This window comes from Cervus elaphus, chromosome X (assembly GCF_910594005.1).
Source record: "Cervus elaphus chromosome X, mCerEla1.1, whole genome shotgun sequence".
Taxonomy (NCBI): Eukaryota; Metazoa; Chordata; class Mammalia; order Artiodactyla; family Cervidae; genus Cervus; species Cervus elaphus.
Window position 1 is genome coordinate 137280936 of NC_057848.1, and position 12810 is coordinate 137293745.

At 41.8% G+C, this 12810-nt stretch overlaps 1 protein-coding gene across 2 annotated transcripts in view; it reads right to left on the reverse strand.

The window, feature by feature from the left end:
* Window positions 1-12810, reverse strand: part of SYTL5 (synaptotagmin like 5) — a 171210-nt gene that overhangs the window by 71471 nt on the left and 86929 nt on the right. For both annotated transcript variants that reach the window (XM_043895558.1, XM_043895560.1), the window contains exon 8: window positions 1083-1224. In XM_043895558.1, coding sequence (XP_043751493.1) covers window positions 1083-1224 — 142 coding nt within the window. The remainder of the gene's footprint in view (window positions 1-1082; window positions 1225-12810) is intronic.

Consider the following 12810-nt stretch of genomic DNA (forward strand, 5'->3'; position numbering starts at 1 on the left):
GCACAGCCCTCAGATCCAGCATAAACAGAAGCCAGATCATGTCACTAGTCTGCTGAAAATTCTCCAACTGCCGCCAGCTTCTTCAGAGTAAATGCCAAAGTGCAAAGAGAGTCCACATGGCCCATCTGGCCCTGCTTCCCCTCTGAACTCATTTTCTCGTACCCCTCCCTTTGTTCACTCATAACAGCCACACAGGTCTCCCTGTTCTTCCTTGAACACACCACATATGCTCCCACCTCAGGGTCTTTGCACTGGCTGCTCCTCCAGGGGCACTAAAGATCTTTCAGACTCTGGTGAAGCAAGGGCACTGACTATGCAGATGGTGGTCCTTGATTTAAGTGATTTCAATATAAAGTGATTCCAACAGCCTTCCCATAATGTATTTGCTAAACATCAGTGCTGTCCCAGCGTGGATAACAACCTTGCAAGAGACGCTCTCAAGCCTAATTCTTTCACTTCTTTCAAGTCTTTGTTTGACCAGGGCTTGGCATAGAGAAGGCCCTCATTAAATATTGGCAGAATCAAGGAATTGTAGTTTGTATATAAAGATATAATATGTGAACTATCTATATGGAGTCTCCTGCTTAATCAAACAATCTAGTAGATGTTCATTCACTCAAAAGAACAATTTACACATACAACACACACAATGCAATTTAAATTTCTGTGATGTGCAGACTCTTTAACAGATGTATTGAAAAGAAAATGATAAAAATATTTTAAGAGTCTACCTTCCCTAATTTAAATCTGTTGGCAGCATTTTATAACAGTCAAGTTCTTGACAAATAAAATGAATGATCAAAATCACAGAGTGCTAAACATGATTTATATTTTGCTGAAACCATGTAGCCATTGAAACCCCCATTAAACAAATTCCACCTCTGAAACTGCCCTTTCCCTTTCCTTCACACTTGAGGCCTCCTGTCATGAGCTATGGATGTAGGAGGTTCAGTTCTGAGCAAGAAGCATCTATTACTGTTAAACACGATCAACAACCAGGTTCAGAGAGTTGAAGGCTAGCCATGCCTCGGTGGTGAGGCTGAGTCCCAGATGGAGCTGTCCCTTCACATCTGTGTACTTACTCGACTGCTGACTGAGGTCACGCTGCGGGTGCTGGGGGCCGGTGACCTCGGAGTGCCTGGGGTCATGCCACTGCTCCGGACACTCTTCGGAGTTCCAGGACCAGCTTCTGGCTCATTGAAGTCTGATGAACCAGTGCTTCCCCTAAATGAGAAAAAACATTCTGATTTTAAAATGGAAGTAGAGCAGTGACCAAAGACATAGTCAGGGAAAACTCCCCAGAAAACAATGGCAACACGTGGACCACCTGAGGTACACCTTCAGGGGCTCATGAGGTTCAACGCCATTTGTCTGACCCAGCGTCTTCATAATTGAACTTACCTCTCCAACTCTTTTCCCACTGCTCAGCAGTATTCTTCTAGCCAGCCCAGGTCGCCAACTATTTTTTCAACTCACCACGCTTGCTCGTGTTCAAGCTTCCACTTCTAAGGCTTTTGCTCACATTCTCCCCACCCGATAAGCCTTATTTGTCATTCTCGGTTTATCCAAATCCTCCCACCCTTCAAGGGCCAAATGAAGTCCAGCCTCCCTGACTGTGCTTTCTCTGTCTATCACAGGCCTTGCCAACCTCTACTCTACTCAATTCCTCGTGACTTACAGTCTTTGCCAGACTCTGTAGAAGTTGCCTACATAATGTCTTCTTTGGCTGCTTAACAGATATATGGGCCTTGGGACTCTTTCAACATGGGCTCCTTGGGGACAGAGCTGATGACATACTTACCATGACACCTCCAGCACCTTCACAATATCTTGGTGCAAAGGATGCACTCAGTACATATTTAATCAAAGATTGGCAATTATATTTTATTTCTCACTGTTTTAGTGACTGACTCATGGCGCACATTTAATAAATGAAGGCTAAAAATAATGACATTTTTGTAAATAAGTTTGATTCACTTTTATGTTTGCTAAAATGGATTCAATTCCATTCAATAATGATTCATGAAAAAAAAAAAAACAGTTCCTGCCTGGAGGTGATTGCAATTTTCTTATTAAATGAAGTTTCATAAGTAAATAAATTTTGACAAATTAGAGTTTAAGGGAAGTGTTTGCCCTTCTTTCATTCTGTGCCATCAGTGAGCACAAAATATGCTCAGTAGTAAAATGTAAGCCCTTGTGAATTTCACTCTTTCAGTTACTATTTTAATAATTTATAAGTGTACCTGTAATAATAAACATCTTCTTATTAAAGCACAACAGTGACAGTTAATAGTGATTAGAGTTCACAGTTGAGCCAACTGGAGGAGAGACTTATAGGAATAAAGGAAGGGTATATTTTAAAGAGAATGATGGCACATGGGTCATTAGTAGAAGAAAAATCTGGCAGAAGAAAGAATTAGCAATAAACATTGGAGCTGTTAATCACAGCTTGTAACTTTTTTCAAGGTTGTGCACCAGAGAAGCCACCAAAATAAAACATGCCCTGATTGATACAACCAGCCACCACAACTCTCGAGATTTATGCAAGCAGCAGCTGCATTTACTGAATATTTTCTAGGTGTTTGACAGTCTCCATTCCACAACATTCATTTTTTTCCTTAAAAAAAAAAAAAGGTATGAACATTCGTATTTTACAGATGAAGAAACTGAGGCTTAGAGAGGTTAGGCACTTATTCCACACATGCATACAGAATTAGTATTAATAACATACAGAGTTAGTATTAACATATGATAAAGTCAGAATAAAAACAGAATTATCTGCTTATCCAAAGACAACATTCAAGCTCATGCTAGTTCTTCAAATTGTTTATGCATCATTTTGCCAATCAAATTGTTACAACCAGGCAGGTTCTACATGGATAGAATCTAGAAGAGGAATGCTATCAAGGAGAAGATAATTAAAGGATTGAGAGAGCTGGGAGTTAGTTTCTTAGAATTTGATTAAGAGAGCTCAGAAAATTTTCTGGGTAGCAGTCCTTCACTACTTCACAGAAACAGTCCCTGGTAGGTTCTTTCTAGAACTGGTGGTCAGAATAAATTATAGTACTATGGACTCTGCTCAGAAAGGGTCTATGACTGTGTCTTTTGTGTCTGATGACAAGAAAATAAGATTTGGAGATTAAATAGACTGATACAGTTTGAAATTCTTGGGTGATTTCCCTGTCCTCCTATCTCAGGTGCAACATTTCTACATTTGGCAACAGTTAACAATGTTTATACCTTTCCCAAGTGATGCTGTTCTTTCTCACAAGTTCAACGGAGATGGGACTTAGAGACCTACCCATGGATGCTGTACACTGCCCAGAGGTTCTTTATTCTTACAGTAATACTACCAAAAAAAAAGTCTCTCCCTACTGTTTTAGGTTTAAAAAAAAAAAGTGAAAGTCACTCAGGCATGTTCAACTCAAAAAAAGTCAAAGTGTTAGTCACCCAGTGGTATCCGACTCTTTGTGATCCCATGGTCTGTAGCCCACCAGGCTCTCTGTCCATGGAATTCTCCAGGCAAGAATACTGGAGTGGGTTGCCATTTCCTCCTCCAGAGGATATTGCCAATCCAGGGATTGAACCCACGTCTCCTGCATTGACAGGTGGATTCTTTACCATCGGAGCCACCATACTGTTTTAGGTAAAGTCTCAAAAGAAAAAGGGCTGGACTGAATCTTACAGAAATGAACCAAGAGATTATGATCCAAGGGAATTTGTGTGGGTATTTCTGCTTATGTCTGTGATGAAGGTCCTCCCAGACCCAGGTGGTCTTGGAAAAGTCTCCACCATGGATTAGCCTTCCTAGAAACCAAAGTCCCATTTATGTGGAAGCTCTAGCAGAAGTTAAGTGTTGATGACATTCAAGAGGCTATCCTATAATAAGGGGAAAAAAAGTCTTATGCTCATAAGCCAGCCATTAGAAATGACTGTTGCCAGAAGCATTATCTTAAAAATGACATACACTTTCACATTTATCCCTGACATTTACTGTGAGCTTCTTAATAATATTTTCCTCTCAGTTGAATGCTTCATTTGATTAAACTAAAAAAGATTTAGTCTAATGAGGCAGAATATCATAAATACTTGTGTGCCAACTCTTTCAGGTGTTATGCAAAATCTGACATAAAATATGTGAATCTTTGCCACTCAAATAGGAAGAGGATAAAGGCCTTCTCAAGTCAAAATTAGAGAAATTTAAAGTTCAATTAAGGAAGAGCTATTTTGGATCCATGTATCATGTTAGTGATATTTAAATTAGAAATATTAGAAATTAGTTCTAACAAACCTTGATGCTAAAAAAAAAAAAACAAAAAAAAACAAAAAAAAACCTTGATGCTAAAATCTGCTTAGGGGGAAACTGACAAGAAAGGGATACATTCCTTTCGACCTAATAGGCCCAAAGTATGGGGAATGTGACACTGTCTGGGGAGCCTGGAAATCCTGAATTACTTGAAAGATACATTTCCTGGGCAGGAAAGAGTTTCCCTTATTTTAGCTTACTTTTAAAAAGCCTTCCGTTCTGTTATCTCTAATTTCCTGCTGGCCTCAAACCTTGATAACGGCTTCCTAGACATATCAATTTCTAGGTAAAGAATTCAAGGAGAAGGGACAGAAACTCTAATTGAACAAGTTCCTTTTTTGGTTTACAGTGTGGTCTCCCAGGAGTTGAAGCCCGCAAAGAATTTCCCAGGATTCAACCTTCCCAGAGCAGACTGACAAGGTTGAGCCTCTGCCTGCCTGCGAAAATGAGGGTTTTTGTAAAAGATCAGCCAAAGACAGCATTAATCTGAAAGATATCATGCTCACTAGGACAATGAGGCTAGGGCATAACATGACACTAAGATGACATGATATTCATTCTGCAGTTTACATGCCTTCCTAACTCCTTTTAGTTATTGGAGATCTGAAATAAAACACCTGAGAGACCGGCAAGAAAGGATGTAATTAGAAAGTGAAGCGAGCCTGTTAAATGAGAAAGAGGTGCTTAAAATGAGAAACAAAAGGGAAAAAAGCTGAACGAGGCTCAACCTTCCGGTTTTTGGTGATCCCCAGCTGCAACTTCTTTCTTCCCACTGTCTTATGGGTGGCCCTCACCCTAGGGTGCACATCAGAAACACCATAGAAGCTTTTAAGCAACCCCGAGCTCAGGTTGCACCCAAACCACATCAGACCCTCTGGGCACGGGATGTAGGCATCAAGAGGCTTTACCACCACTCACCACTCCCCTCTCACCAGTGACTGCAATATGTAGCCAAAGCTGAGAAACACTGGCCTCAACTGAGGATGAGTCTGTTTCTATAGGGCCACACCACACAACAAGTAGGATCCCTGACCAGGGATCGAGCCTGTGCCCTGCACTGGGAGCGTGGAGTCTTAACCACTGGATGCCAGCAAAGTTCCGTGGATGAGTATAAAGTCACTCATCTCAGGCATATCTCCAACTGTACTATTCCTCCCTCTCATACCACGATTATTCAGCACACTACTCGCATCAAGAGACCTGAGCTATCCTCATGGCTTAGAATGTGATGAATGGAAGGATGCTTTCTGCGTCAGTGAGTAAATGTATGGCACCAGAAGAGTCAGCAAACTATGGCTCCTGGATGGAAGTGGGGTCACCACCTGTTTTTGTATAACTTGTGAGCTAAGAGTGATTTTACATTTTCAAGTGGCTGAAAAAAAATCAAAAGAAGGATATTTTATAACATGTGAGAATTATGTGAAAGTCGCATTTCAGTGCCATAAATAAACTTTTATTAATACGCAGGCATTCACATTCACTTTATACATTGTATACAGCTGCTTTTACAAAACTGCCAACTAAAAATTGGCACTTGCCACTTGCCTCTATAAGAATGAAATCACTTAGCCACTGTGGTCACTGACCTTCAAATACCCTAAAAGGAGTCCAGGGTGGAGATCAGGAATGAGGCACTCTGTGCCTCGTATCTATAAAATTACTAAAATCATTAATAGTGACATCTGTTCCTTTTGACTGGCAACAATCTTCTGCCAAAATCTGTATTTGACTGCATGTACCCTCTTCACTAAAATCAAATATAATACTGACTGACCTTCCCCCTTGCCTCTTTGGAGCAGTTTCTCAGGGCTATCTGAGAGGCTGTCTCCAGGGCTGTAGTCCTCATTCTGCCCCAAATAAACGTTAACTCACAGCTCTCGGGTTGTGTTTTTCTTGTTTTTGTTTTCAGTTGACATTCCAACAGCAGAGTGAGTAGTAGAGACGGACACCATCTGGCTCCAAACCCCCAAAATATGAACCATCTGTTGTTGTTTGGACGCTCAGTTGTGTCCAAGTCTTTTTGACCCCAGGGACTGTAGCCCACCAGGCTCCTCTGTCCATGGAATTCTCCAGGCAAGAATACTGGAGTGGGTTGCCATTTTCTTCTCCAGGGGATCTTCTTGACCCAGGGATTAAACTTGGGTCTCCTCATTGGCAGGCAGATTCTTTACCACTGATCCACCGGGGAACAATCTGTACCTTTACATAAACGTCTGTTGACCCCTGTGTGTGCGCCTGAGAATACAGGCTCATGAACACACAGGTATGTATGTCTCCACTTAAAAACTGAACTCTTGAGACTTCCATGGTGGTTCAGTTGTTGGGACTCTAAGCTTTCACTGCATGGAGTGAGGGTTCAGTACCTGGTTGAGGAACTAAGATCCTGCCCGCCATGAATGGTGGCCAAAAATTAAATAAATAAATAAATACCAAACTCTTTGGAGAGGTCAATATATCTCAAAGCAATGAACAATACATGTGTGTTTGTGTGTGTGTTAGTCACTCAGTCGTGTCCGACTCTTTGCAACCCTATGCACTGTAGCTCACCAGGCTCCTCTGTCCATGGAATTTTCCAGGCAAGAATACTGGAGTGAGTCGCCATTCGATTTTCCAGGGGATCTTACCAACCCACAGACTGAACTCAGGTCTCTCGCATGGCAGGTAGACTCTTTACCATATTTATGCACAAATGAAACATTTTAAGAGCTCTTGACCACTGAATGAGGGAAGCAGAGAAATACAGAGGAACTGGAAATTCATTAAGCAATTTCTCTTGCTGCAGTTTCCTCTGAAACCACTGGTTTTATGTGTCTGAGTAACATATATTTTCCTTCTTTTTCCTTTTTGGAGAAAGGACAAATGTAATACAATGTGAGAGGTATTCAATGAATTAGTGTTAAGAACATAAAGAACCCAGATCATTCGATTTACTAAACCAAAAGCTGATTTGTCTGATGGTCTTAAAATGTTTAGGGCTTCCTCAAAATATCTCGTTTCTTTAAAAAGACTCTCCAAAATGTAAGAGACAGTCATCATGTAGGAGGGACTCTGGGTATGAGGAAAAAGAAATTAAGGACAAGTAGAAATCTCAGTCTGATAATATTTTGTCATTCACAATCACAACAAAATCCTGTTCCCATGTCTTGTTTTTAAAGAATGGCTGGAAGCCAGTTGGACAAGAAGCCAGCAGCCATGACAAGTATTGGGTGGACTAGAAGTTATAAGTGAGAAAGCCAATTGCCCTCACCTCTAGACACCAAGGAAAGCAAATATTTAGCAGAATTAAGCTTTCAGCAACTAAATGGAACAAGCACTTACTCTATACTTAGTATTGGGTTGGCCAAAAAGTTTGCTTGGCTCATGTTTTTCCAAACAACCTTAAATACCTGAGTGAACTTTTTGGCCAACCCAATAGTTTGGATTTCCTAAACTCTTGTTCTACCTGGGATGCTATGTTGCTTATAAGAAAAAAGCTATCAAGGTATCAAAAGCCATCCACATCCTGCTCAATGAAGCTCTCCATCTCTTCTTTTGTAAAGTACATTTCATTGTTACACTCTAAAAACTCTGAACTGGGACTTCCCTGGTCTAGTGGATAAGAATTTGCCTGCCAATTCAGGGCACACGGGTTTGATGCCTGATCCAGGAAAATCCACATGTCACAGGGCAACCGGGCCTGTGAGCCATGATTACTGAGGCCCGAGCACTCTAGAGTCTATGCTCCACAAGAGAAACTATCACAATGAGAAGGCCCTGCATCACAAGTAGAGAGTAGTCCTCACTCACTGCAACTAGAGAAAACCTGCATGCAGCAAGAAAGACTCAATGGAATTTAGAAAGATGGTAATGATAACACTATATGCAAAACAGAAAAAGAGACACAGATGTACAGAACAGACTTTTGGACTCTGTGGGAGAAGGCGAGGGTGGGATGTTTTGAGAGAACAGCATCGAAACATGTATATTATCTAGGGTGAAACAGATCACCAGCCCAGGTTGGATGCATGAGACAAGTGCTCGGGCCTGGTGCACTGGGAAGACCCAGAGGGATTGGGTAGAGAGGGAGGTGGGAGGGGGGATCGGGATGGGGAATACATGTAAATCCATGGCTGATTCATGTCAATGTATGACAAAAACCACTATAATATTGTAAAGTAATTAGCCTCCAACTAATAATAAATGGAAAGAAAAAGAAGACTCAGAAAAGTCAAAAACAAACAAATAAAAATAAAAAAGATGAAAAAGAAACATTAAAATATATTTTAAAAAAACACTGAACTGTTCATTTTCTTGCACATGCAAAATTGCTTTATGTATCTTTTCCTTTGAACTTCCTGGTTCCTCTATCTAGGATGTTCTTCTCACCTCTCTTTCTGTGGCCACGTCCTCCTCATTCCTTCAAATTGCTTAGGGATCATTTCCTCGAAGCTCCTCTGATTCTTCTGGATGGATAAACGCCTGTCTCTGGTTCTTTCATAGCACACAGATTATCTTTTTATCATGATACCATGTTGTTGTTCAGTCGCTAAGTCATGTCCGACTCTCTGTGACCCCATGGGCTGTAGCATGCCAGGTTTCGCTACACTTCACCTTCTACAGGAGCTTGCTCAAATTCATGTCCATTGAGTCAGTGATGCCATCCAACCAACTCACCCTCTGTCATCCCCTTCTCCTCCGGCCTAGAAACCTTCCCAGCATCAGGGTCTTTTCTAATGAGTCAGTTCTTCACATCAGGTGGCCAAAGTATTGGAGTTTCAGCTTCAACATCAGTCCTTCCAATGAATATTCAGGACTGATTTCCTTTAGGACAGACAGGTTGGATCTCCTTGCAGTCCAAGGGACTCTCAAGAGTCTTCTCCAACACCACAGTTCAGAAGCATCAATTCTTCAGTGCTCAGCCTTCTTTATGATCCAACCCTCACACCCATACATGACTACTGGAAAAACCACACCTTTCACTATATGGACTTTGGTGGCAAAGTAATGTTTCTGCTTTTTTTTTTTTTTTTGTCTCTGCTTTTTAACATGCTATCTAGGTTGGTCATAGCTTTTCTTCCACGGAGCAAGCGTCTTTTAATTTCATGGCTGCAGTCACCATCTGCAGTGATTTTGGAGACCAAGAAACTAAAGTCTGTCACTGTTTCCATTGCTTCCCCATCTATTTGCCATGAAGTGATGGGACCGGATACCATGATCTTCGTTTTTTGAATGCTGAGCTTTAAGCCAACTTTTTCACTCTCTTCTTCCAATTTCATCAAGAGGCTCTTTAGTTCCTCTTCACTTTCTGCCATAAGGGTGGTGTCATCTGCATATCTGAGGTTATTGATATTTCTCCCAGTTATCTTGATTTCAGGTTGTGCTTCATCCAGTCCGGCATTTCACATGATGTACTCTGCATATAAGTTAAATAAGCAGGGTGACAATATACAGCCTTGACGTACTCTTTTCCCTATTTGGAACCAGTCCGTTGTTCCATGTCTGGGTCTAACTGGTGCCTCTTGACCTGCATACAGGTTTCTGAGGAGGCAGGTAAGGTGATCTGGTATTCCCATCTCTTGAGGAATTTTCCACAGTCTGTTGTGATCCACACAGTCAAAGGCTTTAACATAGACAATGAAGCAGAAGAGGATGTTTTTCTGGAATTCTCTTGCTTTTTCTTTGATCCACTGGATATTGGCAATTTGATCTCTGTTTCCTCTGCCTTTTCTAAATCCAGCTTGAACATCTGGAAGTTCAAGGTTCACAAAATGTTGAAGGCTCACTTGGAGAATTTTGAGCATTACTTTGCTAGCATGTGAAATGAGTACAATTGAGCAGCAGTTTGAACATTCTTTGGCATTGCCTTTCTTTGGGATTGGAATGAAAACTGACCTTTTCCAGTTCTGTGGCCACTGCTGAGTTTTCCAAATTTGCTGGCATGTTGAGTGCAGCACTTTAACAGCATCATCTTTTAGGATTTGAAACAGCTCAACTGGAATTCCATCACCTCCACTAGCTTTGTTTATAGTGATACCATATTGTCTTGAAATTGTTTAGTCATCCCAACCTTCCCTGACAAATTGGAAGTTCACCAAGGGATAGAAAAGCAGCATTGTCTAAGAACGTCCACATTTACCACTTAGCATATAGTACTAAGGGGCTTCCCTGGTGGTTCAGTCAGTAAAGAATACACCTGCAATGCAGGAGATCCAGGTTTCATCCTTGGGTCAGAAAGATCCCCTGGAGAAGGAAAGGGCAACTCATTTCAGTATTCTTGCCTGGAAAATCCCATGGACAGACGAGCCTGGCAGGCTACAGTACATGGGGTCACAAGAGTCAGACTCAACTTAGCAACTAAATGAACACATATAGTACCAGGCCAATAACATTGGCAGAGCTATATGTTGAATTTATTTGTATAAATAAAATGCATAGGTGAGCAAGTCATTTAGCTCTACTCCTCAATGATCTAACAGAAGAAGACAGGCCATTACTCTGCCTTAGCTACCCTGAGCATGTAACGTGTCACCTAATACACCTTAAGTAAGAGTGAAGTAAATCAGAAAGAGAAACACATTAATGCATGTACGTGGAATCTAAAAAACTGGTACAGATGATCCTAGTTCCAGGGCGGAAATAGAGACAGAGATGTGAACATGGGAAGTGGGAAAAGGAGGGTGGGACAAATTGGAAGATTAGGATTGACACATATACACAACCGTGTGTAAAGCAGAGAGCCAGTAGGAAGCTCTTGTGTAGCACAGGGAGCTCAGCTCGGTGCTCTATGATGATGGAGAGGGGTGGGGTGGAAGAGGGAGGGAAGTCCACGAGGGAGGGGATCTATGTATACAAACAGCTGATTCACTCTGTTGTATAGCAGAAACTAAACACAACGTTGTAAAGCAATTCTACTCCAATTTAACAAAGAGAACGCAGAACCCAGGGGTAGTTTGACCTAAGTATGGTGTCAAGGGTCTGGCTGAACTCCCGATCTCCATACTTCCTCACATTATTGACGTTTATAATGAGGAAAGTCACATGTATACACAGTCACATGTACGCAAATCACAGGCTCCGGCGGTGTGAGACACTACACCTTTGGAGGAGGTCTGAGAGCAGTTATGGGGGGATGCTGCAGCAGAGGGCAGTGTCCCACCCATTCCCGCTCAGTGCTCACCCTTCAGCACAGAACTCTGTTTACTATGAATGCCCACAACTCTACCCGAGAAGATTTTTTTTCAATTCCAAGTGCCTAGAGCACCAGTGCACAGAACAAGTCAGAGTAAGTAAGAGATCTTCCCAACTCAGGGAATGAACCCGGGTCTCCAACATTGCAGGCAGATTCTTTACCAGTTGAGTCACCAGGGACACCCACTGTAGACCTCATGTAATGGATACAGCCACAGTTCAAGTGAATCACATACTCTTCTAACTCCACTATTTCTCACCTCTTCTGTCACCTGTCCATCACTTCACGGAAGGAGGAGTCATTTTTCTCAGGACACCGGGATTTTGCGAATTGCTTTAGGCTTAGTATTTATGAAACTTGTGGCTTTAATTGCTCACCCGTTGCTGCCACTAAGAAGGGCTGAGCTTACTCAAAGCAGGTTAAAATAGGAAGAAAGGAATTAGCACGGGACAAGTTAAGCAGAGGCACAGGAAAGCGGTGAAAGTAATTTTCCTTTAGAGAACAGTCCTTATAACCATTGTTCTTTTGCATCACAAAACTGTCACAGCTAGTATTACAGAATGAACTGGACATCCTTTTAGAGATGTACTATAAATTTGAACAATTTTTAAAGCCTGGTAAGGAAAGGAGTTTGCTCAGAGCATTAGAAACTAGCTCTCCAGCATTTTATCTACTGCACAGAACAAACCAGTATTGACTTTGTGGAAGTGGTCCTGACTCAGAGCTAAAACACTCCCGGCTTGCTAATATTTCAAGTAGTAGTAAGAGGATGCTGCCTAATTGCCATCTTAATCTCAAAGATGCTAATGAAAATGACATTGGGGACAGGAAGATGATTTTACTTCTGATGAAAAAAGGATGCGTCACATAATGACAGAATGGGTTTCATCAACTTATTTTGCCCAAAATAATAGATATGAGGAAAGAATGACTTTTTTAGTCATTAAGATACCAAACATGTCTTACTTACCAGAAGGAAAGGGAGAGAGAGAGAGACAGAGGGAGAGGGTGAGCCAGAGGGAGGGAGCTGGGGGATGGGATGAGAATGAGGACCAGCTAAGAAGGTAAGGGCTGCTATGAATGGTGTGGTTTCTGCTTTCGGATCAGAGCCGACCAAATCAGCTTGTGAAGCTTCACAGAGACTGTGACAGTCAGTCCCGGGGCTCCCAGAGAGCAATTAAGAACAACTAGGTAAAACTAGAATGCGCTTGGGCAGGGGGGTGGGGTTGAGGGACAGGAGAAACTGGTTGGTTGTCAGAGGTTCCTGTGGCTCAATACTTGCCGTATCCTCCAGTGTCATGATAGAAATGCTGCTGAGAAACACAGCAGCATCCTT